The sequence below is a fragment of the Pithys albifrons genome, chromosome 1 (genome assembly GCF_047495875.1).
Source record: "Pithys albifrons albifrons isolate INPA30051 chromosome 1, PitAlb_v1, whole genome shotgun sequence".
Classification (NCBI taxonomy): domain Eukaryota; kingdom Metazoa; phylum Chordata; class Aves; order Passeriformes; family Thamnophilidae; genus Pithys; species Pithys albifrons.
In genome coordinates this window covers 125,032,230-125,059,560 of record NC_092458.1, presented here as the reverse complement: position 1 = coordinate 125,059,560, position 27,331 = coordinate 125,032,230, and the positions used below count along the sequence as shown (strand labels likewise).

The 27,331-nt window shown below is 48.5% G+C and overlaps 2 protein-coding genes across 8 annotated transcripts; one reads left to right on the top strand and one right to left on the bottom strand.

The window, feature by feature from the left end:
- Positions 1–1,271: 1,271 nt before the first annotated feature.
- SETD4 (SET domain containing 4) lies at positions 1,272–20,790 on the bottom strand. Of its 6 annotated transcripts, none has more exons than XM_071567224.1 (12): positions 20,397–20,450; positions 19,833–19,944; positions 18,954–19,056; positions 18,442–18,537; positions 16,508–16,545; positions 16,035–16,123; positions 14,255–14,684; positions 12,004–12,178; positions 11,464–11,545; positions 11,108–11,188; positions 8,404–8,527; positions 1,272–2,189 (listed from the first exon to the last, which is right to left on the bottom strand). In XM_071567224.1, the coding sequence occupies exons 3-12, from the start codon at positions 19,021–19,023 to the stop codon at positions 2,136–2,138; spliced, it is 1,239 nt and encodes a 412-aa protein (XP_071423325.1). In that variant the 5' UTR covers positions 19,024–19,056; positions 19,833–19,944; positions 20,397–20,450; the 3' UTR covers positions 1,272–2,135. The 6 variants fall into 6 exon arrangements, with proteins under 6 accessions (XP_071423325.1, XP_071423291.1, XP_071423300.1 ...); XM_071567190.1 differs by lacking the exons at positions 1,272–2,189; positions 20,397–20,450 and adding exons at positions 5,231–8,164; positions 20,737–20,766; XM_071567199.1 differs by lacking the exons at positions 1,272–2,189; positions 20,397–20,450 and adding exons at positions 5,231–8,164; positions 20,639–20,700.
- Positions 20,791–20,834: 44 nt separating this feature from the next.
- LOC139677353 (carbonyl reductase [NADPH] 1-like) lies at positions 20,835–26,601 on the top strand. 2 transcript variants are annotated; one of them, XM_071567245.1, is made up of 4 exons: positions 20,835–20,948; positions 22,939–23,263; positions 23,828–23,935; positions 25,676–26,601. In XM_071567245.1, exons 2-4 carry the CDS (start codon positions 22,978–22,980, stop codon positions 26,110–26,112), a joined length of 831 nt encoding a protein of 276 aa, XP_071423346.1. In that variant the 5' UTR covers positions 20,835–20,948; positions 22,939–22,977; the 3' UTR covers positions 26,113–26,601. The 2 variants fall into 2 exon arrangements, with proteins under 2 accessions (XP_071423346.1, XP_071423337.1); XM_071567236.1 differs by having other exon boundaries at positions 22,901–23,263.
- Positions 26,602–27,331: the final 730 nt, after the last annotated feature.

The following is a 27,331-nucleotide window of genomic DNA, read 5'->3' as shown; positions in this document are numbered from 1 at the left end:
ATGGGATGTTGATGGCAAAGAAAATGGGCTTGGAAAGGGAGCAGGAATCACAAATCTGAGTTTTTCCAGGTCTGCCACTGTGGACCTCCTACCTGGATTTATTTTCTGGAGCAAAGTCAGGGCAGGATCCTCTGGATGCTGTTTTATAAATCAGAGAATATCCTGAGTTGGAAGGGACCCACCAGGATCATCAAGTCTTGCTCTTGGTCCTGTGTGGGCAGCCCAAGAGTCACACCATGGTTTGGATGTGGGGACAGCAGATCCCACAATCATGGAATCACCAAGGCTGGAAGATTCACAGAATCATAGAATGGTTTGGAAGATTCCATGGTTCATAGAATCACAGAAACAGTGAATGGTTTGGGTGGAAAGAGACCTTAAAGACCATCTAATCCCACCCCCTGCATGGGCAGGGACACCTCGCACCAGCCCAGGTTGCTCCAAGCCCTGTCCAACCTGGCCCTGGACACTCCCGGGGATGGGAAGTCCAAACCCCTTTGAACAACCTAATTAAGAACTTCAGAAAGAGAATTGTTTGTTTCTTGATTTCTAGAAGCCTTCCAGCAATTTCTTTTAGCCCTCAGTTCAGCACAAAAGTGTCTCCACATCTGAATAATCCCAGAATCACCAAGGTTGGAAGAGACCTTCAGGACCATCCAATGTCACCATCACCACCAGGATCACCCCCAATCCATGACCCCAAGGGCCACATCCAGACCCCTCTGGGACACTTCCAGACACAGTGACTGCCCCACCTCCCTGGACATTTATTCCAGTGAATTTTGGGGAGGAATCAAAGCAGTTTTAGTGCCTGTTCTGGTGCAGAGAAGAGCAACGAGGCTGGAGAAGGGACTGGAGCACAAGTGCTGTGGGGAGAGGCTGAGGGAGCTGGGGGTGTTCAGCCTGGAGAAGAGGAGGCTCAGAGGTGACCTCAGCACTGTCTGGAACTGCCTGAAGGGAAGTTCTGGCCAGGTGGGGGTTGGTCTCTTCTCCCAGGCACTCAGCAATAGGACAAGGGGGCACGATGGGCTCAAGCTCTGCCAGGGGAAATTGAAGTTGGAGAGCAGAAAGAAATTCTTTGCAGAGAGAGTGCTCAGGCATTGGAATGGGCTGCCCAGAGAGGGGGTGGATTCCCCATCCCTGGAGGTTTTTCAGCTGAGCTTGGCCGTGGCCCTGAGTGCCATGATCTGGTAAAGGGACTGGAGTTGGACCAAGGGTTGGACTTGATGATCTTGGAGGTCTTTTCCAACTATCCATCCATCCATCCATCCATCCATCCATCCATCCATCCATCCATCCATCCAGTACAGTCTGGAGCAGCAAGAGGCCCCCTGGGATGGCATGGTCAATGCTGGGCTCTCTCCAGTATCCTCTGCAGGCCAGTCCACCCACTCCAAACATCTCTGTCCACATAAAGTTCATCCTGTGGGAACAGCACACAAATTCCATGGTAATTTCTTGCTGGGTCCTTCTAGACAGAGACCCAGGCTCTGGATACCAGCCCAGGCAGGGTGGTACAGACAGGGATGGCACCAGCCCCATGCTGAGTGTCCCTCTGTGCTCCCATCTGTGCCTACCAAGGGTCAAAAGAGCCCAAACTGCCACTGCCAGAGCCTTCCAGAGCAGCTCCAGAGGGAGGGAGAGACCAAAATAGCACATCCAGTGCCTGCTGGGTAGCTCTGCCAGGGGGGCAGTGCCCATGTGGCAAATTCTTCAGCACAACTCAGCATCATGGAATGTTTGGGGTTGGAAGGGATTTTTAATACCACCCATTCCCATCCCTGCCATGGGCAGGGACACCTCCCATCAGCCCAGGCTGCTCCAAGCCCTGTCCAACCTGGCCTGGGACACTCCCAGGGATGGGGCAGCCACAGCTGCTCTGCCCACCCTGTGCCAGGGCCTGCCCACCCTCCCAGCCAGCAATTCCTTCCCAATATCCCATCTAGCCCTGCCCTCTGGCACTTTGAAGCCATTCCCCTTCTCCTGTCCCTCCAGCCCTTGGAAATGGTCTCTCTCCATCTTTCTTGTGGCTCCTTCAGGTCCTGGAAGGCCACACTGAGGTCCCCCTAAAGCTTCTCTTCTCCAAAATCGCCTCAGTCAGAGGAAATGTTTCAATCCAAGTTCAATCAGCTCCATCAAAGGGCTTTGGTGAGAGGGATTTGTGCAAAAGATCCATCTGGCCCCAAATCCTGAAGGAACAAAACACAAGAGCAGAGAGTTCTCCATTGCAACCACAGGGACTAAACCAACGGAGCCAAATTCACAGGATCACCAAGACCTTCCAGATCACCCAGTCATAGAATCACAAAATCATAGAATGGATTGGGTTGGAAAAGCCCTCCGAGATCATCAAGTCCAACCCTTGGGCCAACTCCAGTCCCTTTACCAGATCATGGCACTCAGTGCCATGGCCAAGCTCAGCTGAAAAACCTCCAGGGATGGGGAATCCACCCCCTCTCTGGGCAGCCCATTCCAATCCCTGAGCACTCTCTCTGCAAAGAATTTCTTTCTGCTCTCCAACTTCAATTTCCCCTGGCAGAGCTTGAGCCCATCGTGCCCCCTTGTCCTATTGCTGAGTGCCTGGGAGAAGAGACCAACCCCCACCTGGCCAGAACTTCCCTTCAGGCAGTTCCAGACAGTGCTGAGGTCACCTCTGAGCCTCCTCTTCTCCAGGCTGAACACCCCCAGCTCCCTCAGCCTCTCCCCACAGCACTTACAAAACAAAGTCCAACAAAACAAAGAGGATCTGAACTATTAGCCCTGTCTTGAGTGACAGTTTCAGTGAGGAATGACATGATGTAGACTGAGAGAGGAGAAACTCCAACCAAGTTCAAAAAAATCCTATTCTGACATAGTTCATAAAATCCCTGCCACAGATTTCCACAAATTTTCTATTCATGTCCTATTTAAATAAGCAAAATTTTTACTCATTTCCTCCCATTTGTTTAAAATTCAGATTTCCCAGTTGAAAAGGAGCAAAGAGAACCTCAAACCCCACCTGGCTCTGGTGGAAATGCTGCACTTGGAAGACCTGAAGATCCTTCAAAAGTCAGCTGAGATTCTTTGCAACTCCAATATGGCAACAATTTGACCCACCTGGAGCTGTGATAGTTGTGGTTTATTGAAGATTATTTGCCATGGAAATAAGGATTTTTTAATGGACCTGAGGAAAAAAAGTCATCAGAATAATTTTGTTCTTTGCTGACCATCAGGAATACAAAAGGTTTGTTAAAATGGAGACGTGTCATTTAGAGGAGGGAATTACAAGAATTACAAGAAAATACAAGAAAACTGAGAGAAGATAAAAGACTGGAAAGCTCCAAGTTTCACTTGAAACCAAAAGGAAAAAAAAAAAAAGTTTTCAACTAATTCTCTAAACCCAATCATGGTGTATCATTGAAGGCAATACTTTTTGCTACTAAAAATGTAATCCAGTAAATGGGATTATAATTAATTGCATTCCTTGTTTCTCTGCAGTGCAGCTGCATCATCTAGTGGGCAGCACAGAGATTGCATCGGTTTTACACAATTAGTTTGGGATTAATTACCATTGTTTTCCTCCTGAACACACCTCATTGCAGCACTTTCCAAAACTGACTTCTGGAATTAGAGATATCCAGGGGAATGAAGTGGAATTTTTTATTTCCAATCCCACAGTGGTTTGGGTTGGAAGGGACCTCAAAGCCCCCCCCAGTGCCACCCCCTGCCATGGCAGGGACACCTCCCACCAGCCCAGGCTGCTCCAAGCCCTGTCCAGCCTGGCCTGGGACACTCCCAGGGATGGGGCAGCCACAGCTGCTCTGCCCAACTTGTGCCAGGGCCTGCCCACCCTCCCAGGGAAGGATTTCTCCTCAATATCCCATCTAGCCCTGCCCTCTGGCACCTTAAGGTCATTCCCCTTGTCCTGTCCCTCCATCCCTTGTCCCCAGGCCCTCTCCAGCTCTCCTGGAGCCCCTTTGGGCACTGGAAGGGGCTCTCAGGTCTCCCTGGAGCTTCTCCTCTCCAGGCTTGTTATTGTGATGCTCTGCAACATCTGCCATAAAACATAATAAGCAGAAACTAAAAAGCCTCTTGGAAATAAAAACTTAATTCAGAATTCACACGCAAATTATGGCAAATCACAGAGTCACAAAATGGTTTGGGTTGGAAGGGACCTTAAAGATCATGCAGTTCCAACCATGGGCAGGGACACCTCCCACCAGCCCAGGCTGCTCCAAGCCCTGTCCAACCTGGCCTGGGACACTCCCAGGGATTCAGGGGCAGCCACAGCTGCTCTGCCCAACCTTTTCCTGTTATTGTGTAAAAAGCCCCCATGAAGTTCTGTTGGGATAATTCCCCCTGCCCTGGAGTTCCTTAAATCCATCCCTGGAATCACAAATCTTCTGAGTACAAACCAACACTTCAAATTCTGCCCAAGAATGGCACTTCTAAGAGGGTTTTCTTTGCTGTCCAGGCAGGAAGAAAAAGATGATTTTAAAAGCCCTTTCTCTGCAAATGTCAGCTTGGAAATGTTTTCATAGTGAACTTAAAAGCTTCAATTATCAGAGTAAGAGGGTTGATACTCCCTTATCTTGTCCCAAAACAGGCAGGCCTGAGGCACTCAGCAATGATGGATGATCCCCACACATTACAGCTGAAGAAAACTGTAAACTGGAAGCCACTCACTGCAGAGATCAAAGAAAATCCATAGTGTATTTACATTAATTGACAGAGGAAGGATCTAGTCCTGATGTTCCATGTTTATCATTTTTCAGACTGCACAACTTAAAATAAAAAATAAAAAATAAAATCGAATCTGCTGTTTCTGCCCAAATCACAGGACATGAAGTGTCTCTTGTTACCCTGCCCAGACTCAGGGTCTTCACTGCAGCCACTTCAGTCACAGGATCAAGGTTGGCAGAGACCTCCAGGACCATCAAGTCCCACCAGGATCGCCCCCAATCCATGTCCCCAAGGGCCACATCCAGACCCCTCTGAGACACTCCAGACACAGTGACTGCACCACCTCCCTGGGACACTCATTCCAAGGCCTGACCACTCCTGCAGGGAAATATTTTTTCCTGATCTCTGCTCTGCCCCTGCCCTGGTGCAGTTTGAGGCCATCTCCTCTCCCCCTTTCCCCTGGGCCATGGCAGAAGAGCCTGACCCCCCTCACTGCCCCTCCTGGCAGGGAGTTGTGCAGAGCAATGAGGTCCCCCCTGAGCCTCCTCTTCTCCAGACAAACCCCCCCAGCCCCCTCAGCTGCTCCTCACAGGAATGTTCTCCAGCCCATTCCCTTCCCTGGACACCCTCCAGCCCCTCAGTGTCTTTGGGTCCCACTGCACAAGCTGGAAGAGATTTTAACTCCAGGTCATTGTCTCATTTTTATCCCCACTGGCCACAAGCTGGGCTTTATTCCTCCCGTTGCTGAGCTTTGCAGATCCATCCTGAAAGGGGATCTGCAGAAAGGGGGAAATAAAACACATTTTCCACACTAAAATCACAGCTAAATCCCTTCTCAGACCAACAGAGTCAAAGGTTAACAGCATGTCCCTAAAGCAAAGCTGCTCCAAGGGGCTCTGACTAATCCTGACATGGAGAGGGAGGATTTTCACTCCTTGGAAACCTGATTTAGGGAGAGAACAGCCAGTGCTGCTGCTCCCTCAGGCTCTCAGCCCAGCTCAGGGTGCCTTGTCTTGCACGTAGTTTAGGGCTGAGTCAAAGAGAAGTGAAGCTTTTGCTGACAGGGTGTATATACACATCTACATTTCCACATAAATTGCTGCTCTCCTGCAGTGCCAGATCCTCTCCCTGCACTCCCTGGAGGGTGTGTGGGAGTTTCCAGGAGCAGAGCCCATATTCAAACCACCTGGGATAAATGTGGAGTCACCAGTTCAATCCTGAAGCAAATAAACTTCTGTCAAACTCATACTCACCTCACCAGACACATTGTACAGAAGCTGTTCTTAAAATAACCAGCTCCAGGAGAAAAAAAAAAGGAAAATAAACCAAGCAAACATCCTTGTCTTCCATAACTCTGGCACCATTTCATCATAAAATCACAAAATTAGAAACATATCTGGTGTTAGAGAATGAAAAAGGTTTTATTAAAAGAAAGCAAGGGGTCAAACAGTCACAAGGTCAGGGCTCAGCCCTGCTTGTCTCTGCTGGAGCCACAGTGGGACCTTCAAGAATTCCCTACAATGGGACTGGTACAGGTTGGATTCCCACATCCAGAGGTACCTCATCTCAGGAAATAGGTCAGAATGATCAAGGAAAAGAACTTTAAACTCCTCAAGTCCAACCATCAACCAGCAGCACCACCACACTCAAGGGGAACAGGTCCTCAGGTGTCACATCTGTGTTTTTGAACATTTCCAGGGATGGTGATTCCAACACTTCCCTGGGCAGCACATTCCAGTGTTTGACAATCCATTCTGTGAAATATTTCTTGATATCCAATTCAAACTGCCTGGGACTGAATGGAGCATAAAAACTCATGGCTTGCAGGGGTTGAAACCAGAGTTGAGGCAGATCTGAAATAAGTTGGCCAAAAGAATCATAGAATGGATTGGGTTGGAAAAGACCTCTGAGATCATCAACTCCAACTCTTGGTCCAAAGGATGTAAGAAATGTGCTTCCAGCTCCAGGAAGGACTTGATTTTCCTCTCTCACCCCTCTCACTCTGCCCTCTGCTCTGAGATGCCAAGTAACAACACACTGTCATCCTTCTTGTGCCTGAGGGAGCCACAGGAAAGATGGAGAGAGACCATTCCCAAAGGAATGGAGGGACAGGACAAGGGGAATGGCTTCAAAGTGCCAGAGGGCAGGGCTGGATGGAATATTGGGAAGGAATTGCTGGCTGGGAGGGTGGGCAGGCCCTGGCACAGGGTGGGCAGAGCAGCTGTGGCTGCCCCATCCCTGGGAGTGTCCCAGGCCAGGTTGGACAGGGCTTGGAGCAGCCTGGGCTGGTGGGAGGTGTCCCTGCCCATGGTTGGAACTGCATGATCTCCAAGGTCCTTTCCAACCCAAACCATTCTGTGACTCTGATGTGCCATAATTTGAATTCTGAATTGTTAAGTGAAGTTTTTATTTCCAAGAGGCTTTTTAGTTTCTGCTTATTATGTTTTATGGCAGATGTTGCAGAGCATCACAATAACAAGCCTGGAGAGCAGAAGCTCCAGGGAGACCTGAGAGCCCCTTCCAGAGCCCAAAGGGGCTCCAGGAGAGCTAGAGAGGGACTGGGGACAAGGGATGGAGGGACAGGACAAGGGGAATGGCTTCAGACTGACAGAGAGTGGGGTTAGGTGGGATATTGGGAAACAATTCCTGGCTGGGTGGGTGGGCAGGCCCTGGCACAGGGTGGGCAGAGCAGCTGTGGCTGCCCCATCCCTGGGAGTGTCCCAGGCCAGGTTGGACAGGGCTTGGAGCAGCCTGGGCTGGTGGGAGGTGTCCCTGCCCATGGCAGGGGGTTGGAATGGGATGATCTTTAAGATCCCAACCCAACCCATTCCATGATTCTGTGACTCTGAACAACATTCTCATTCACAGGTCCCAGTGAAAGTCTGGAAGTGCAGCTGAGCTTCAGCACTTCAGTTCTCACTTGTTGCATTTCCCCTTACAGTTGTATCACTGGTAGAACCTTCCCTGCTTTACACAATTCCATCTATTTGAAAAACAGAGAAGTCTTGTGGAAAATAAAGGAATGTATTTACAAAAATAAACACTTTTTAAAAAACACCATTCTTTAAAAATAGTAATGAAATATCCTGTGAAATGTGAATTCCCCACAAAATGGAAAATGATCACAAAAGAGTCATAATTAAAAAGAAGTTTGTGCAGCTTAAATAAGGGGCCTGCCCTGAAATGCCCTTTAAATTCCCTCCTCTAAATGACACATCACCATTTTAAAACAAACCTTTTGTATTCCTGATGGTCAGCAAAGAACAAAATTATTCTGATGACTTTTTTTCCTCAGGTCCATTAAAAAATCCTTATTTCCATGGCAAATAATCTTCAATAAACCACAACTATCACAGCTCCAGGTGGGTCAAGTTGTTGCCATATTGGAGTTGCAAAGAATCTCAGCTGACTTTTGAAGGATCTTCAGGTCTTCCAAGTGCAGCATTTCCACCAGAGCCAGGTGGGGTTTGAGGTTCTCTTTGCTCCTTTTCAACTGAGAAATCTGAATTTTAAACAAATGGGAGGAAATGAGTAAAAATCTTGCTTATTTAAATAGGACATGAACAGAAAATTTGTGGAAATCTGTGGTAGGGATTTTATGAACTATTGCAAAATAATATTTTTTTTAATTTCTGTAAGAGCAACTGTAAGAGCAAAAGGGGAAAAAGAGGGAGGAAATAGAAAAAAAATCATAATTTTCACTCCAGAAAATTACATTAGTAGGAAAGAAAGTCACATTACCTGGAGAAGAGCCTGCTGGGTCTCCTCTATTAAAAAATGACATATTTTGGCTGTCACATTCCAGGTGAGCTCCTGGTTTGTGGCTGAAATGACATCCCCAAGCAGAGTCCTCCTCCAGCAGGAACTGCAACCCAAATGTTTGAACAACACAGAGTCATTTGCTGCAATCCCCACTCAGGGAGCAACATCTGGTTCTGCTCAACTCCACCTCACCTGGGCCTGGAGCCATTACATTTATTTTTAGTTCTTACAGCAACTTTTTCTCCTCAGCAATGAATCTTCAAAGCACAAACAGCTCTGAACAACAGATTTTTTTTGTTTATTTACTATTCCAAGCAATGCCCAGGTAACCATTTCCCATTCCTGCTCTGTTTGAGGCAGATTTGCCATTTGGAATAAATGATCAAACTGCCCTGAACAATAAATTTTTTTTAATTTATTTACTATTCCAAGCAATGCCCAGGTAACCATTTCCCATTCCTGCTCTGTTTGAGGCAGATTTGCCATTTGGAATAAAATGATCAAACTGCCCTGACAGTCACTGGGGATGAATTTCAGTAATTTATTAGTCCCAGAATTCCAACCTGTGGAACACACGACTCAGAGAAATCAAGGCAGGTTAAAGAGCAGTTAAAATTTCATCAAACCAACAGGAAAAAGGCTTGGAGTCTGAACCCTAAAGGAATATCTGGTTCTTGAAATAGAAAAGGAAAACAAAGGGGTGCAGCTGTTAATATAAGAAAGGAAAAGACCAAAGCAGCAACAGGCAGTGATTTCACATCATATGGTGTTCTCTGCCTTTCCTCTTTTAAATTCTCACCTGGAGTCAAAGAGGGAAAACACAGATCCAAACCCACCATCCCAGGATCTCACACAGCCAGGAAAGAGCAAATAATGAATCACAGAATCACAGAATGGATTGGGTTGGAAAAGACCTCCAAGATCATCAAGTCCAAACCTTGGTCCAACTCCAGTCCCTTTAGCAGATCATGGCACTCAGTGCCATGGCCAAGCTCAGTTGAAAAACCTCCAGGGATGGGGAATCCACCTCCTCTCTGGGCAGCCCATTCCAATGCCTCATTACTCTCTCTGGAAAGAATTTCTTTCTGATCTCCAACCCAAACCTCCCCTGGCAGAGTTCAAGCCCCTGCCCTCTTGTTCTCCTGCTGGTTGCCTGAGAGAAGAGACCAACCACCACCTGGGCACAACCTCCTGTCAGGGAGTTGTGGAGAGTGCTGAGGTCTCCCCTGAGACCATCTTTTCCTTACATTGTAAATCTGAATTGTAACCTCTTGAGTTGGGTTCATTTCTGATTGTAACCTCTCTTTGAGCTGGGTTCATTTCTCGTGCTGGTTCACCTTTAAGCCACCACAAGGACAAGTGAAGAAGCCCCACAGGAGCTGAGTGTCCTTCCCACAAACCCCTCCGAGATCCCTCATGAGATGGATCACAGAATCACAGAATGGATTGGGTTGGAAAAGACCTCCAAGATCATCAAGTCCAAGCCTTGGTCCAACTCCAGTCCCTTTACCAGATCATGGCACTCAGTGCCACGGCCAAGCTCAGCTGAAAAACCTCCAGGGATGGGGAATCCACCCCCTCTCTGGGCAGCCCATTCCAATCCCTGAGCACTCTCTCTGCAAAGAGTTTCTTTCTGATCTCCAACTTCAATTTCCCCTGGCAGAGCTTGAGCCCATCGTGCCCCCTTGTCCTATTGCTGAGTGAAGGGTCCAGAAAACATTGAAGGGTATAAAAAAAATTGGGAAGGTTCTGGAGAACTTGTGCTGGAAGGAGCAGCTGAGGGAGCTGGGGGGGTTTGTGTGGAGAAGAGGAGGCTCAGGGGGGACCTCATTGCTCTGCACAACTCCCTGCCAGGAGGGGCAGTGAGGGGGGTCAGGCTCTTCTGCCATGGCCCAGGGGAAAGGGGGAGAGGAGATGGCCTCAAACTGCACCAGGGCAGGCTCAGTTGAAATATTACAATTTATTTTTTCCCTGCAGGAGTGGTCAGGCCTTGGAATGAGTGTCCCAGGGAGGTGGGGCAGTCACTGTGTCTGGGAGTGTCCCAGAGGTGTCTGGATGTGGCTCTTGGGGACATGGATTGGGGTGATCCTGCTGGTGCTGGGGACAGTGGGACTGGATGAGCTCAAAGGTCTTTCCCAGCCTTGTGATTCTGTGTTTCTTGAGGTCCAGCTTAGATTCTGGTCAAACCTAAACTGGGCCTGTCAGAGCTGACTTAGAATCCAGGATTCCACCTGCAGGGAAGGTTTTGTGTCTTTTTTGAAGCCCTGTGGATGCTTTTTTTGTGCAATAACTTGTTGTTCCCCAGGGCAGGAGCAGAAACTCCTTCAGCAGCGATGGAAGAAGGTTGGAGTGAGGGGCTGGTGTCTCTCTGCTCTGTCCCAAGGGAAAGGGGGAGAGGAGATGGCCTCAAACTGCACCAGGGCAGAGGCAGAGCAGAGATCAGGATCAATTCTTCCCTCCCAGAGTGGTCAGGCCTTGGAATGAGTGTCCCAGGGAGGTGGGGCAGTCCCTGTGTCTGGAAGTGTCCCAGAGGTGTCTGGATGTGGCCCTTGGGGAGATGAATTGGGGGTGATCCTGGTGGGACTGGATGACCCTGGAGGTCTCCTCCAACCTTGGATATTCTGTGAAATAAAAGTAAAAGGCCCAAGCACAAGGAGCGAACACTCACACTGCTCAAACTTACAATTCATCTGCTCCAAGACTTAACAACTTGAGGGCTGTGAGGAGTCTCCAAGATGGTCCATCCCAACCAAAAGTCAGGTTCCTAAAATGTCAAAAGGGATAAGAAAGTGTAGGTGAGTTTGGACAGTGTGACAGTTTTCTTCCTGACCTGTTTTCTTCTTTCTTCAACAAAGGAAGATCACAAACTTCCATACTGGTGTTTACAACTTCTACATCCTCTCACAAGCACTTTAGTTTGTTAAAAAAACCCAAACAAATTAATTATTTTTCGCTGAATTTTGATACAAGAAGCAAAATTGGACTCACAGAAAAAAAAATGAAAAGCTCACCAGGAAACAAAGACCTCCAGATACTCACTCTAGAAAATCATGATCCTTTAGAATAGACAATTTTGCCTTTCTCTGCTTGTCCAGAGGTGGAAAATATTTGAGGAGAATATCTGCATAAAAATACATTTTAGACATTTTAAAAAAATGCCATATGGAAGAAACCACAATCATCAACTCTGGAAAAACATTTCAACCATATTTTTCCAGGAGCTAAAGGACAAAAATCAAAACCTGGTACAATTTGGTGAACTTTCACAGAACAAAAGTGTTTCTGCTTCTCAAAAGGCATCAGAAATCTCCAGGATTGTGTCCTTGTAACAAAAATTCTGACTCAAACTGAAGTTATCAACCCCCCTGAGCTGCTTCAGTTTGTGGGGATCAGGACTTCAATCCTGAAGTCAGGGGGAAAATTTGGGACATGCAGCTGGGATTTCAAGAATCACAATTTTACAGAATAAAATATTAACAAAGAGCACTTTAAATTTTAAAACTCCAATCCTGAAGTTCTTTGCAGAGGTACCAAACTCTCCTCCACTGTTTCAGTGTCAAGACAGTCCATAAATCCAACCTGAGGAGACATAAACGCTGCTGTGAGGGTTCTCCATGGCAACAAATCCATATTCCAGGAGCAGCCTCTGGTTGTCATGAGGTCCATAGCAGATAAAAACTTCTCCATATTTCCTGCACTGGGAATTTGTCCGAATTTCGTAGCTCTTTGTTTGCTCATTAAATGCAGCTTTTACCTGCATGGAGTTAAAAATAAAAGGTTTTCCTCTTGGCAGGGGGAGAAAGGAAACAAAATTTGTATATTGAGATATAAAAGTATTGAACATCTAACACTGGAAGAAAAGTGTTTCAGAGGTCTGGAAAGGCAACCCATGAATATGAAGAACAAACAGCAAAGCCTTGGCCTGCAGATGTGCCATCCACTGTGCAGACTCATTAGAGAGGCCCCAAGGCTACAAACGGAATCACAGAATCATAGAATGGATTGGGTTGGAAAAGACCTCCAAGATCATCAAGTCCAACCCTTGGTCCAACTCCAGTCCCTTTACCAGATCATGGCACTCAGTGCCATGGCCAAGCTCAGCTGAAAAACCTCCAGGGATGGGGAATCCACCCCCTCTCTGGGCAGCCCATTCTAATCCCTGAGCACTCTCTCTGCAAAGAATTTCTTTCTGCTCTCCCACTTCAATTTCCCCTGGCAGAGCTTGAGCCCATCGTGCCCCCTTGTCCTATTGCTGAGTGCCTGGGAGAAGAGACCAACCCCCACCTGGCCAGAACTTCCCTTCAGGCAGTTCCAGACAGTGCTGAGGTCACCTCTGAGCCTCCTCTTCTCCAGGCTGAACACCCCCAGCTCCCTCAGCCTCTCCCCACAGCACTTGTGCTCCACTCCCTTCTCCAGCCTTGTTGCTCTTCTCTTCTCAGTTGGGTAGGAAGAGACCTCTGAGATCATCAACCCTTGATCCAACCCCACTGTGATCACCAGCCCAGGGCACAGAGTGCCCTGGGCTGGTGATCACAGTGGGGTTGGATCAGGACATGTTGGATTCTCTGTCCCTGGAGGTGTTTCAGAGGACACTCAGTGCCACATCCAGTCCCTTCTCCAGCCTCGTTGCTCTTCTCTGGCCCCGCTCCAGCCCCTCAAGATCTTTCCTGAGCTGAGAGGCCCAGAACTGAACATCAATAAAGATGGTTTCATGCAGACTTGGCCTCTTTTGTGCTGTCCCTCCTCTGTGTTGACACTCAGGCCCTGACAGAAGGTGGAACTGCTCCCCTCACTCCCTAAGGCTGCTCAGAAGCTTCAGCCAGAGGGGAAGTAACACAGAGACCACAAAACTTGGAATTTGTGTGAGGAGCTGAGCCTTTCAGGGAAGCAGAGCAGGGTTGTGTTTACAAAGGGCCCTTCCCAAAAGCTCCCTTGGATGCAAATCTCACCCAAGCACTGTGGGCTCTACCTGTAACTTTGCTTTGCTGCATAAACTGAAACATGTGAATGATGAAATCTGGGGGCACGATGGGCTCAAGCTCTGCCAGGGGAAATTGAAGTTGGAGAGCAGAAAGAAATTCTTTGCAGAGAGAGTGCTCAGGGATTGGAATGGGCTGCCCAGAGAGGGGGTGGATTCCCCATCCCTGGAGGTTTTTCAGCTGAGCTTGGCCGTGGCACTGAGTGCCATGATCTGGTAAAGGGACTGGAGTTGGCCCAAGGGTTGGACTTGATGATCTCGGAGGTCTTTTCCAACCCAATCCATTCTATGATTCTATGAAATTACAGAATCCCAGGATGGGTTGTGTTGGGAGGGACTTCAAAGATCACTTTGTTCCACTCCCTGCCATGGGCAGGGACACCTCCCACCAGCCCAGGGTGCTTCAAGCCCTGTCCCACCTGGCCTGGGACACTCCCAGGGATAAGGCAGCCACAGCTGCTCTGCCCAACCTGTGCCAGGGCCTGCCCACCCTCCCAGCCAGGAATTCCTTCCCAATATCCCACCTAACCCTGCCCTCTGGCACTTTGAAGCCATTCCCCTTGTGCTGCCACTCCAGTTCTTGATGATCTTTACCATAATCATCTTTATTCAGCTGTTTTGGGCTGAATAACAAACTCCAGTGCAGTAACCAGGAGTCCTCACCCTTCACACGTTCCCAAAGTGACATTTTTCCCACTGTGAGATCCCAGCCTGACCTCCACACTCTCCTGATCCACCTCAAATGTATTGAGAGAGTGCATTAATAAAGAAATGAAGTGATCTATTTTTAGTTTCTTACCTGAACATCTGGACTGTGGTTTAACAGATCTAGATCTACTTTTAGCTTCTTACCTGAACATCTGGACTGTGGTTTAACAGATCTAAATATGGTGCCAGAGCATAAACATCTGGCTCCAGGGAAAAACATTCCCTCTGTGGATGTTTCATGTATATTGTCCTGGTATTCACAGTGCACCAAGCCCACTCTAAAGCACTGTAGGTAAAAATAGTTCCTGTGTTCTCAGCAAACAAAGGCTGCAGGGAAGAGAAAAAAGCCTTGGAAGACACAAACAACTCGTGGATCATCATCCTCTGCTCCTGAGCCTTTTTTCTTAAAGGTTCTGGGAGAAGGTTCACTGCCTCCTGTTCCAGACACACAGGGCAGGTGTAGGTCTGGGGTAGAACATCCAGGTATGGTTTCCAAGGAGATTTGTCCCCAGCATGTCTCTCTGCCACTAAAAATGTGCACAGAGCCATCAAAGGAGACACAGGAGGCCTCCAGCTATCAGGAAAGAAAAGAAAATATAAATAAAAAATATAAATAAAAATACCCACACAGCAGATTCTCAGAGGTGAGATGGGTTGTTTAATCTCTCTGAGATAAAACATTATTCTAAGTGTTATAAATAGCTTCTATTTTAAACTGCTTTGTAGTTCATCCCCAAGCCCTTTGGATGGTTTCAAAGGGGCAATAAAAGCTGGTTTGTAGTAACAGCTTCATCTATTTGATGCCCAAGGATTCAGTGTGTTTTTGTAGGTTTTTAGAACCACATAAGTTGCAAATCTTCTAGGTTGCTCACATCCTAAAGTCAGTCACCAAAGCTCTTCCTAAACTTCATCCCCAAGCCCTTTGGATGGTTTCAAAGGGGCAATAAAAGCTGGTTTGGAGTAACAGCTTCAGGCTCACCCCTTGGATTGGGATTTTTGGGGGTGGGTATTTTTAGGATACACAAGTGCTGAATGTCCAGCATTTTCTAAAATGTCATGTCCATGTCACTCCTTTACAAACTCATTTTATCTTCCTTCTCCTGTTGAAGGTTATTCACAAATTCCCAAGAAATAATTGACATTCAGGTCCAGGCTGGCTCTGAGGCAGCTCAAGTTCAACCCTCTGCTCTCTGTCCAACTAACAGGGGGATGTTCTGACTCCAAACCTTTCCCATCTGAGCATTCCACACCCAGGAAAGGCCACAAGAAATGCTGGTACAACCCAGGGAATGCAGTTTAAAGCTCTGGCACCACTTCAGGGGATTCCTCTACTTGATGCCCAAGGATTCACTGAGTTTTGGTAGATTTTCAGAACCACATAAGTTGCCAAGATTCTTCTGAGTTGCTCACATCCTAAAGTCAGTCACCAAAGCTCTTCCTAAAGTTCATCCCCAAGCCCTTTGGATGGTTTCAAAGGGCAATAAAAACTGGTTTGGAGTAACAGCTTCAGGCTCACCCCTTGGATTGGGATTTTTGGGGGTGGGTTTTTTTTAGGATACACAAGTGCTGAATGTCCAGCATTTCCTAAAAAGCCATGTCCATGTGGCTGCTTTGGACCATCATTTTATCTTCCTTCTGTTGAAGGTTATTCACAAATTCCCAAGAAATAATTGACATTCAGGTCCAGGCTGGCTCTGAGGCAGCTCAAGTTCAACCCTCTGCTCTCTGTCCAACAACAGGGGGATGTTCTGACTCCAAACCTTTCCCATCTGAGCATTCCACACCCAGGAAAGGCCCCAAGAAATGCTGGTACCACCCAGGGAATGCAGTTTAAGGCTCTGCCAGCACTTCAGGGGATTCACCCCCTGATGAGCAACCCACACTCAAGGCCAACTCCACATCAAGTGTCACTTTTTTCACTTACTTCCTGATGTATCTTCCCAAGCAGCTGCCAAGGACTGTGCTTGTGGTGAGCAAACATTTCTCAGGCAAGGAAATAATCAGATCTCCTGCCTTTGAGGGAAGAGAAACAAAAATATCACACACAGAGAACAGTCAAAGTGTCAATGACTCATCTAATGTGGGAACTGGAATGGCTTTAAGGGTCACAGCCCAGGGAAGGAGCTTTTTTCACTCAGTTTCTGTGCCAACATCCAAAGGGCAGAGTATTTTTTTCTATTATTCCTCTTTTCTGCTGGAAATGGCTGAGAAATTATATTTCTATTAATTAGTCTACCAACAAAGAAAGGCTTCAAAGTGAAGGTCAGAGGGCAGAAATTGCTCTCAGGGCAGAGGCTGTGAGGACTTTGTCTGGAATTCTGAGCTTCCCTTGTTGCCAAAATCATCCCAATCCATAAGCACCTGAGGAGCTCCTGAATTAAAACCAACATCACCCACCTGGAGAGCTTTTGTTGCCATCAATCCTCTTCCTGTGCCTGAAACAGGAACAAAGAACATGAGTAAATATATGGATTTATATAAAATCAGGGATCTGTGATCAGGAAAAGCTCTAAAGAGAACAGGCACTGTCTCCTACAGATCATAAAAGCCAATTATGGATTGTTCCAGAAATAGATTTCATTTATTTGTTCTCCAATTCTCTTTAATTTTCAGGACTCCCTCCCTGCCTCCCCTGCAGCACTTGCTGTCCAGTTCTAGCAATCATTCCACTTCTTTTTCTCCCAGTTCCAACAATTATTCCACTTCTTTTTCTCCCAGTTCCAAAAATAATTCCACTAATTTTTCCCCCAGTCCTACCAATTATTCCACTTCTTTTTCTCCCACTTCTAACAATTATTCCACTTCTTTTTCTCCCAGTCCTACCAATTATTCCACTTCTTTTTCTCCCACTTCTAACAATTATTCCACTTCTTTTTCTCCCAGTCCTACCAATTATTCCACTTCTTTTTCTCCCACTTCTAACAATTATTCCACTTCTTTTTCTCCCAGTCCTACCAATTATTCCACTTCTTTTTCTCCCACTTCTAACAATTATTCCACTTCTTTTTCTCCCACTTCTAACAATTATTCCACTTCTTTTTCTCCCACTTCTAACAATTATTCCCCTTCTTTTTCTTCCAGTCCCAACAATTATTCCACTTCTTTTTCTCCCACTTCTAACAATTATTCCCCTTCTTTTTCTTCCAGTCCCAACAATTATTCCACTTCTTTTTCTCCCACTTCTAACAATTATTCCCCTTCTTTTTCTTCCAGTCCCAACAATTATTCCACTTCTTTTTCTCCCAGTTCTAATAATTATTTCACTTATTTTTCTTCCAGTCCTACCAATTATTCCACTTCTTTTTCTCCCACTTCTAACAATTATTCCACTGCTTTTTCTCCCAGTTTTAACAATTATTCCACTGCTTTTTCTCCCAGTTTTAACAATTATTCCATTCTTTTTCTCCCACTTCTAACAATTATTTCATTCTTTTTTTCCCAGTCCCAGCAATTATTCCATTCTTTTTCTCCCAGTTCCACCAATTATTCCAATCCTTTTTCTCTCAGTTCTAACAATTATGCCCCTTCTTTTTCTCCCACTTCTAACAATTATTCCACTGCTTTTTCTCCCAGTTCCAACAATTATTCCACTGCTTTTTCCCCCAGTTCCAACAATTATTCCACTGCTTTTTCCCCCAGTTCCAACAATTATTCCACTGCTTTTTCTCCCAGTCTGACAATTATTCCATTTATTTTTCTCCCAGTCCTACCAATTATTCCACTTCTTTTTCTCAATTCCTTTATTCAAACAAGCCTTTCATCACCAGCTGCAATTCCTGTTCCCAGAGTTTTAACCAAACTTTATAATTCCCAGTCACAATATTTTTCACTGATTCCTTCTTTTCTACTCTGTCTTCAATATTGCAAAAGATTTTTTTGTATATAACCTACTTGAAAAGAAAAAACACAAGTCTGTATCTTAACTACAAATGTTACTAAAGGGAATCCCAGCTCTAAAATAATTTATTTATCTCTGTCACTAAATCTGCTGAACTTGCTTGTGGAAAAAAAAAAAGATGAACAAATAATAACAAGATTAAGTTCCAATATTGAAAAACAGAAATACTTGTTTAAAACTGTGCTAAAATTTTGAAAAACTGTGCTAAAATTTTGAAAAACTGTGCTGAAATTTTGACTTGTGCAAGGAATTCAGCCCAGTTTTATTTCTGTTCAATTGACATTTATGTGCAATGGCCAAAAATCCTTCAAAGATTAACTGGATTTTTCCCTGATGATTACAAATTAATCCCACACCTACCAATTAATCAGGAATCCACCACTGTTAAAAAGACTCAAAAATTTGTCCCATCAATAAATAATTAAAATATTACCCCTGAACTCTGCTGGCCTCAAAGTGCTGTCTTCAAATCCTCTGTCTTTGAGCCACTTCTTAAGTTTAATGTATTCCAGCTTGTGACTGCAGTTGACTAAAAACAAAGAAATAAATAAAATAATGCTATGAGAGAATATTATTGTAAAGGAAATGTAAAAATTTTAGTTTATAGTCAGATAAAATCTAACTGGGATATCTTAAAGAATAACAAAATAGCAAGAAAGGCTCCCCTAGAAGTAACTTATTAAATTCTGGGCCTCTGGGGGGGGGATCTAAGAATTGTGTGAGTTATTCAGAATATTCAAGGAATTTAAGAATAATTTTCTGTCATGAGGCAGAAAAGGGAGCTCAGAATATTCACCAGTCTCTGTAAATTAATGTCAGAATATCTGCATATAAAAAAATAACATTTATGTGTGTTGTTTCCAAATTTTTTGACAAATATAAACCATAAAATGACCTCTTGACAAGCAGGTGGTTATTTTATTATTTAACTTGCAGGGAAAGTACCTCCATCCATGAAACTCTGCAAGTGTTTCCTCCTTCTCTTCCGACCTGTCCGACCTTTGCTCCTCCTCATTTTAAGCAGCAGATTTTGCTTTATTTAGACAACCTGAATTAAAAAACAAAAATAAATTACTTAGAAATATTTAAAGTACTTTTCAAATCCTTCCCTGTGAGGGTGGGGAGGGGCTGGGATGGAATTCCCAGAGCAGCTGTGGCTGCCCCTGAATCCCTGGGAGTGTCCCAGGCCAGGTTGGACAGGGCTTGGAGCAGCCTGGGCTGGTGGGAGGTGTCCCTGCCCATGGTTGGAACTGGATGATCTCCAAGGTCCTTTCCAACCCAAACCATTCTGTGACTCTGATTTGCCAGAATTTGCATTTGAATCCTGAATTGTTAAGTGAAGTTTATATTTCCAAGAGGCTTTTTAGTTTCTGCTTATTATGTTTTATGGGAGATGTTGCAGAGCATCACAATAACAAGCCTGGAGAGGAGAAGCTCCAGGGAAACCTGAGAGCCCCTTCCAGTGCCCAGAGGAGCTCCAGGAGAGCTGGAGAGGGACTGGGGACAAGGGATGGAGGGACAGGACAAAGGGAATGGCTTCAAACTGCAAAGGGAAGGGTTAGGTGGGATATTGAGGAGAAATCCTTCCCTGGGAGGGTGGGCAGGCCCTGGCACAGGTTGGGCAGAGCAGCTGTGGCTGCCCCATCCCTGGGAGTGTCCCAGGCCAGGTTGGACAGAGCTTGGAGCAGCCTGGGCTGGTGGGAGGTGTCCCTGTCATGGCAGGGGTGGCACTGGGTGGACTTTGAGGTCCCTTTCCATCCCAAACCACTCCATGATTTTATGATTCAATGATTTCTGTGTCTGAATTCAAAGCTGAAGTCTGACCTTTCACCCAACCAAAACAGACAGGACAAAGCTAAGAAGGGTTGGACCAAGGGTTGGACTTGATGATCTCGGAGGTCTTTTCCAATCCAATCCATTCTATGATTCTGTGATTCTATAAACCCAAAGAAATGAGCTGTGAATTGAGGCTTGTGAGGGCTGGAAGGACACCTGAAATATTTGCCAGTGAGGGCCAAAGTGGCAGTGGCAGAACAGGCAGAGACCCTGCAGTGTCCCCCTCAAACAACACTGTGCTTGTGTTGGGGGACAGGAAATCTCCCCGTTGGGGTGGGTTTGCATCCTGAGGGTTTCTGGGTTTGGATCCTGAGGGTTTCTGGGTTTGGATCCCGAAGGTTTCCGGGGCTGGATCCCGAAGGTTTCCGGGGCTGGATCCCGAAGGTTTCCGGGGCTGGATCCCATCCCACCCCACCCCACCCCATCTCATCCCATCCCACCCCATCTCATCCCATCCCACCCCATCACACCCCACCCCACCCCACCCCATCCCGTTCCACTCCATCCCGTCCCAGTCCCATCCCCGAACTGGGCCCCCTGTGCCAACACCACCTCCATTCCCGGCTCGGCACAAGGCAGGAACAGGAGGGAAAAAGGGAAAGCCCCTTCCATGCCAGGGCAGGAACTTCCTGAGGGCTCGGGAGGGAGCGAACGCTCCAGGTCCGCCCGTGCCCGTGCCCGTGCCCGTGCCCGTGCCCGTGCCCGTGCCCGTGCCCGTGCCCGTGCCCGTGCCCGTGCCCGTGCCCGTGCCCGTGCCCGTGCCCGTGCCCGTGCCCGTGCCCGTGCCCGCGCACCCTCCATGGGACACCCAGCAACACTCCCTGTGGGCACTTATATTGCCGCTCCTGGATCCCTGCCGAGCTGGGATCGCTTCCTGAAGAGCCAAACCCACCTGCGGCCAGGACATGGCCACCGACAGCGATGGCAATGCCCCCATGGCGAGTCCCTCCCATCCTGGAGGCGGGGCCGCCATCTTGAGGGCGGGGCCGCCATCTTGGAGGCGGGCGCCCCTCCCTTCCCTGTACTGTGATCCTTTGCTTTTTGGGAACAGTGCGTGTTTTCCTCTCTGCGTGGAGTTAAGGGACGAGGGGAGAGGCCCTCCAGGTGGGTGGGTAGGCGGGCTCTGGGTGCCCATGAGGAGGCTCTGGGTGTCCCCAAGGGGGGCTCTGGGTGCCCATGAGGAGGCTCTGGGTGTCCATGAGGGGTCTCTGGGTGCCCATGAGGGGGACTGTGGGTGTCCATGAGGGGGCCTCTCTGGGTGTCCATGAGGGGGCCTCTCTGGGTGTCCATGAGGGGGCCTCTCTGGGTGTCCATGAGGGGGGCTCTCTGGGTGTCCATGGGGGGGTCTCTGAGTGCCCATGAGGGGGGCTCTGGGTGTCCCCGAGGGGCTCTCTGGGTGTCCCCGAGGGGGGCTCTGGGTGTCCATAAGGGGGTCTCTCTGGGTGTCCATGAGGGGGGCTCTCTGGGTGTCCATGAGGGGGGCTCTCTGGGTGTCCATGAGGGGGGCTCTCTGGGTGTCCATGAGGGGGGCTCTGGGTGTCCATGAGGGGGGCTCTGGGTGTCCACGAGGGGGGCTCTCTGGGTGTCCATGAGGGCGGGGTGGTCTCTGGATGTCCATGAGGGAGGCTCTGGGTGCCCATGAGGAGGCTCTGGGTGCACATGGGGGGGGCCTCTGGGTGTCCCCAAGGGGGGCTCTGGGTGCCCATCAGGGAGGTTCTGGGTGTCCATGAGAGGGGCTCTCTGGGTGTCCATGAGGGGGGCTCTCTGAGTGTCCGTGAGGGAGGCTCTGGGTACCCGTGAGGGGGGGCTCTGGGTGTCCATGAGGGGGGCTCTGGGTGTCCATGAGGGGGGCTCTCTGGGTGTCCATGAGGGGGACTCTGGGTGTCCATGAGGGGGCCTCTCTGGGTGTCCATGAGGGGGACTCTGGGTGTCCATGAGGGGGGCTCTCTGGGTGTCCATGAGGGGGGCTCTCTGGGTGTCCATGAGGGGGGCTCTCTGGGTGTCCATGAGGGGGGCTCTCTGGGTGTCCATGAGGGGGGCTCTCTGGGTGTCCATGAGGGGGGCTCTCTGGGTGTCCATGAGGGGGGCTCTCTGGGTGTCCATGAGGGGGGCTCTCTGGGTGTCCATGAGGGGGACTCTGGGTGTCCATGAGGGGGCCTCTCTGGGTGTCCATGAGGGGGACTCTGGGTGTCCATGAGGGGGCCTCTCTGGGTGTCCATGAGGGGGCCTCTCTGGGTGTCCATGAGGGGGCCTCTCTGGGTGTCCATGAGGGGGGCTCTCTGGGTGTCCCCGAGGGGGGCTCTCTGGGTGTCCCCGAGGGGGGCTCTGGGTGTCCATGAGGAGGCTCTGGGTGTCCATGAGGGGGGCTCTGGGTGTCCATGAGGGGGGCTCTGGGTGTCCATGAGGGGGACTCTGGGTGTCCATGGGGGGGCTCTCTGGGTGTCCATGAGGGGGGGGGGGTCTCTGGATGTCCATGAGGGAGGCTCTGGGTGCCCATGAGGAGGCTCTGGGTGTCCATGAGGGGGGCTCTGGATGTCCATGAGGGAGGCTCTGGGTGTCCATGAGGGGGGCTCTGGGTGTCCATGAGGAGGCTCTGGGTGCCATGGGCTGGTGATCACAGTGAGGCTGGATCAAGACATGGATTCACCTGGCTACAACATCCCTTCAGGGAGTTGTGGAAAGTGATGAGGTCCCCACTGAGCCTCCTCTTCTCCAGGCTAAACACCCCCAGCTCCCTCAGCCTCTCCCCACAGCACTTGTGCTCCAGTCCCTTCTCCAGCCTCATTGCTCTTCCCAGTTGGGTTGGAAGAGACCTCTGAGATCATCAAGTCCAACCCTTGATCCAACCCCACTGTGATCACCAGCCCAGGGCACTTTGTGCCCTGGGCTGGTGATCACAGTGGGGTTGGATCAAGACATGTTGATTCTCTGTCCCTGGAGGTGTTTCAGAGGACACTCAGTGCCACATCCACTCCCTTCTCCAGCCTCGTTGCTCTTCTCTGGCCCCGCTCCAGCCCCTCAACATCTTTCCATTTCTTATTTTAATTCCTTTTCAGTATCCACTTTACCCATCTGAGCACAAGTTCCTTTGCAGTTGGCAGTGTCTGTGGCTGCCCCAGCCCCAGAGAGGACCATGACTGGCACACCAGTGGCCGTGGTGACCGGAGCCAACAAGGGCATTGGCTTTGCCATCGTGCGGGCGCTGTGCAAGCAGTTCCCAGGGCACGTGTACCTGACGGCCCGGGAGCCCAGCCGGGGCCAGGAGGCCGTGGCAAAGCTGCAGCAGGAGGGACTCCAGGCCTTCTTCCACCAGCTGGACATCGATGACCTGCAGAGCATCAGAGCTCTGCGAGACTTCCTGAAGGAGAAATATGGAGGGCTCAACGTGCTGGTGAACAACGCGGGCATCGCCTTCAAAGGTGGGAAGGGGCCTGTTTGGGGCAGCCCTGTGTGATGCCAAGCTGTGTGGAGGGGGCTGTGGGTGCATCCAACACCTGTGTGCCCACTGTTGGCTGGGCAAGCTTCCTGTCTTGAGAAAAGGAAGAGACCAACCCCAGCCTGGCTCAAACTTTATTCCTCCCTTCCGTAACTCTGCCATAGGTCATGACCTGGCTTCATGTACAAGATGTGAGTGATTTGCAAAAGAGTGTGAGTCATTAGAGCTGTTTTGCAATAAAAACACAACTACATCAAATCCTAAATGACCTGTTAGTATTTCTGAAGGGAAGTTCTAGCCAGGTGGGGGTTGGTCTCTTCTCTTTTCTTAAATATTTTAATGGTTAATATGCCTGTTTTGTAATTGTTACCAAATACAAGCTAAACTTTTGTGGTTTGGTAGTTTTATGCCTGTTTTCTAATTATTAAAAAAATAAATGAACTTTTGGGGTTTGGTAACTTCAATCAGTAGCAAAAATCAATCAGTAGAAATATCAATTCTAACTTTTGGTTTGTTTTTTTTTCCTTCTCCCACCTCGTATGAAAAGTTCATGACACGACTCCATTTGCAGTCCAAGCTGAGGTTACACTGAAAACAAACTTCTTTGGAACCAGGAATGTTTGCACAGAATTGTTGCCTCTGGTGAAGCCTTATGGTGAGTGTGACATAACAGAAAGAGCTTTGTATGAATTTTGACCCTCATTAAATGGGAAAATCCTCTCCAGTCTCAGACACTGCCCCATAGCAAGAGGAGTGGACCTTGCTGTGCTGTAGGTAAGGACAGGTGGCCTTTCTTGAGCCCCCCAGAATGGCCTTTCTTGAGCCCCCCAGAATGGCCTTTCTTGAGCCCCCCAGAATGGCCTTTCTTGATCCCCCCAGAATGGCCTTTCTTGAGCCCCCCAAATGGCCTTTCTTGAGCCCCCCAAATGGCCTTTCTTGAGCCCCCAAATGGCCTTTCTTGAGCCCCCGGAATGGCCTTTCTTGAGCCCCCGGAATGGCCTTTCTTGAGCCCCCCAAATGGCCTTTCTTGAGCCCCCAAATGGCCTTTCTTGAGCCCTCAAATGGCCTTTCTTGAGCCCCCCAGAATGGCCTTTCTTGAGCCCCCAGAACGGCCTTTCTTGAGCCCCCCAGAACGGCCTTTCTTGAGCCCCCCAGAACGGCCTTTCTTGAGCCCCCCAGAACGGCCTTTCTTGAGCCCCCCAGAATGGCCTTTCTTGAGCCCCCCAGAATGGCCTTTCTTGAGCCCCCCAGAATGGCCTTTCTTGAGCCCCCAAATGGCCTTTCTTGAGCCCCCAGAACGGCCTTTCTTGAGCCCCAAGAACGTTATTCCTGGAGGCTTATATGAAATTTGATAGAGAGCTTTTACAGGTGCACAGAGCTTAAATTACCCCGTCATGGAATTTTTTAGAAATACATGACATGGAGTTAACTCTGATTCTCCCAGGGATCTTCAGAACAGCCCACACAAAATATTATACCTGAGTAGTAAACAGAGACCTGTAGAGCAGCCCCACTTCAGTGCTGGGCATAGTGTCACAGAATCAATTAGGTTGGAAAAGACCTCCGAGATCATCCAGTCCAACCCTTGGTCCAACTCCAGTCCCTTTACCAGATCATGGCACTCAGTGCCACAGTCAAGCTCAGCTGAAAAACCTCCAGGGATGGGGAATCCACCCCCTCTCTGGGCAGCCCATTCCAATCCCTGAGCACTCTCTCTGCAAAGAATTTCTTTCTGCTCTCCAACTTCAATTTCCCCTGGCAGAGCTTGAGCCCATCGTGCCCCCTTGTCCTATTGCTGAGTGCCTGGGAGAAGAAACCAACCCCCACCTGGCCAGAACTTCCCTTCAGGCAGTTCCAGACAGTGCTGAGGTCACCTCTGAGCCTCCTCTTCTCCAGGCTGAACACCCCCAGCTCCCTCAGCCTCTCCCCACAGCACTTGTGCTCCAGTCCCTTCTCCAGCCTCGTTGCTCTTCTCAGTTGGGTTGGAAGAGACCTCTGAGATCATCAACCCTTGATCCAACCCCACTGTGATCACCAGCCCAAGGCACAGAGTGCCCTGGGCTGGTGATCACAGTGGGGTTGGATCAAGACATGGTGGATTCTGTGTCCCTTCTCCAGTCTCGTTGCTCTTCTCTGGCCCCGCTCCAGCCCCTCAATCTCTTTCCTCAACTGAGGGGCCCAGAACTGAACACAACACTCAAGGTGTGGCCTCCCCAAGGCAGAGTCCAGGGGAAGGGTCACTGCCCTGGGCCTGCTGGCCACGCTACTTTGGATCCAGGCCAGGATCCCCTTGGCCTTCTTGGCCACCTGGGCACACTGGTGGCTCCTGTTGAGCTTCCTGTCCCTCAGTCCCCCACATCAGTGTGTGTAACTAACCAGGGTTTGCTGTCTGCAGGTCGGGTGGTGAACGTGTCCAGCATGGTGAGCAGCTCTGCCCTGGGGGGCTGCAGCCAACCCCTCCAGCAGAAGTTCCGCAGTGACACCATCACCGAGGAGGAGCTGGTGCAGCTCATGAACAAGTTTGTGGAGGACACCAAGAAAGGTGTGCACGACAAAGAGGGCTGGCCAAACACTGCCTATGGGGTGTCCAAAATTGGGGTCACAGTCTTGTCCAGGATCCAAGCACGGATGTTAAATGAGCAGAGGAAAGGGGACCACATCCTTCTCAATGCCTGCTGCCCTGGGTGGGTGAGGACAGACATGGCAGGGCCCAGAGCCACCAAATCACCAGATGAAGGGGCTGAGACCCCAGTTTATTTGGCCCTTTTGCCTTCAGATGCTGATGCTCCCCACGGCCAGTTTGTGAGTGACAAAACTGTCCGGCCCTGGTGAGCTGATCAAGGTGTAATGTCACCGTGTCTGACCTCGTTTACTTAATTTTACTCTTAATTATATGTCCCTGCCAGCCCTTTTCCCACTCCCCTGAGACAGATCTCTGACATGGAGCTGGGATGAGGAAAGAGGTGCCTTATTATTCCTCAGCACAGTAGATCTTGTTGAGGTCCAGAGCTGCTGCTTGGGGTTGTACAGGGTTTCTTAAAGGGGAGTGAGTTGTTTAAGAGCTCCAGCTTGGCCACTTTTGGGAGAGACTCACAAGACCACAACAGAATCACTGCTGTTTACACATTCCTTACTATCAGAACAAAATTAAATTAGGTGAAAATAAAAATAGCAATGATATGCCATTAATAGAAAACTGTAATCAGTTTGCTTTAGTAATATGTCAAGAAATAATTACTTACTGATTTGTATTCAGCCTGGTTTATTCTGACACTGAGAATTAATAAAGGTTGAAAATGCATTTTCATTTTCTGCAGCCGAGTTTGTGGCTGGGAATGTGTGATGTGTCTGCACTACACAGAGAGAAAATAAACTGCAGAATTGATACATCAAACTCTTCCTCAGTTCTTTTATTGCACAGCCAGAAGTTTCCTTATTAAAAAGGTGGATTTAGTAATGACAAATTGATAATGGGCTTGTTAATTGTTAATCAGGAGCCAGGGAGACGATGCCAAAGAGCCTCAGCTACTGGGTCTGACTTTGCCTTCCCCAGGTACAGGTTGTGTTCAGGGAAGCCTTGGAGAGAAAGACATTGGAAATAAATAACACGTGTGAGTTTATTAATTGCTTATCAGCACAGAACAAAGTGTGGTTAGAAGCTGGTCTTTTAAGGAGCTATTGTTTCTGTAAGAATTGCCAAAGGAGTCATGCCCCAGAGCTCCTTGAAGAGAAGGCCATGTCCTGCCCCACGAGTTCTCATGGGAATCTGTTCTCTGGGAAGAAAAAGGCTCACAGGCCTTTGGTTTAAGGGCAACAGCCACAAAATTCCCTGTTTGAAGTTTTCAGGCATTTGTTTGAAACACCCACAGTCTGTGTGCCCTTCTGGTTGTGTAAGTGATATCTCCAGTGCCAAATAAATACTAGTCTCTAAGTATCCACTAATCTCTATAAATTTCTCTCTTGAGCCTGACTCAGGGGCTGGTTTGTTGTTTTGGGGTTACTTTTTACCTCCAAGACAAATTATAGGTTTGAAAAGTTTTACAAAAGTTAC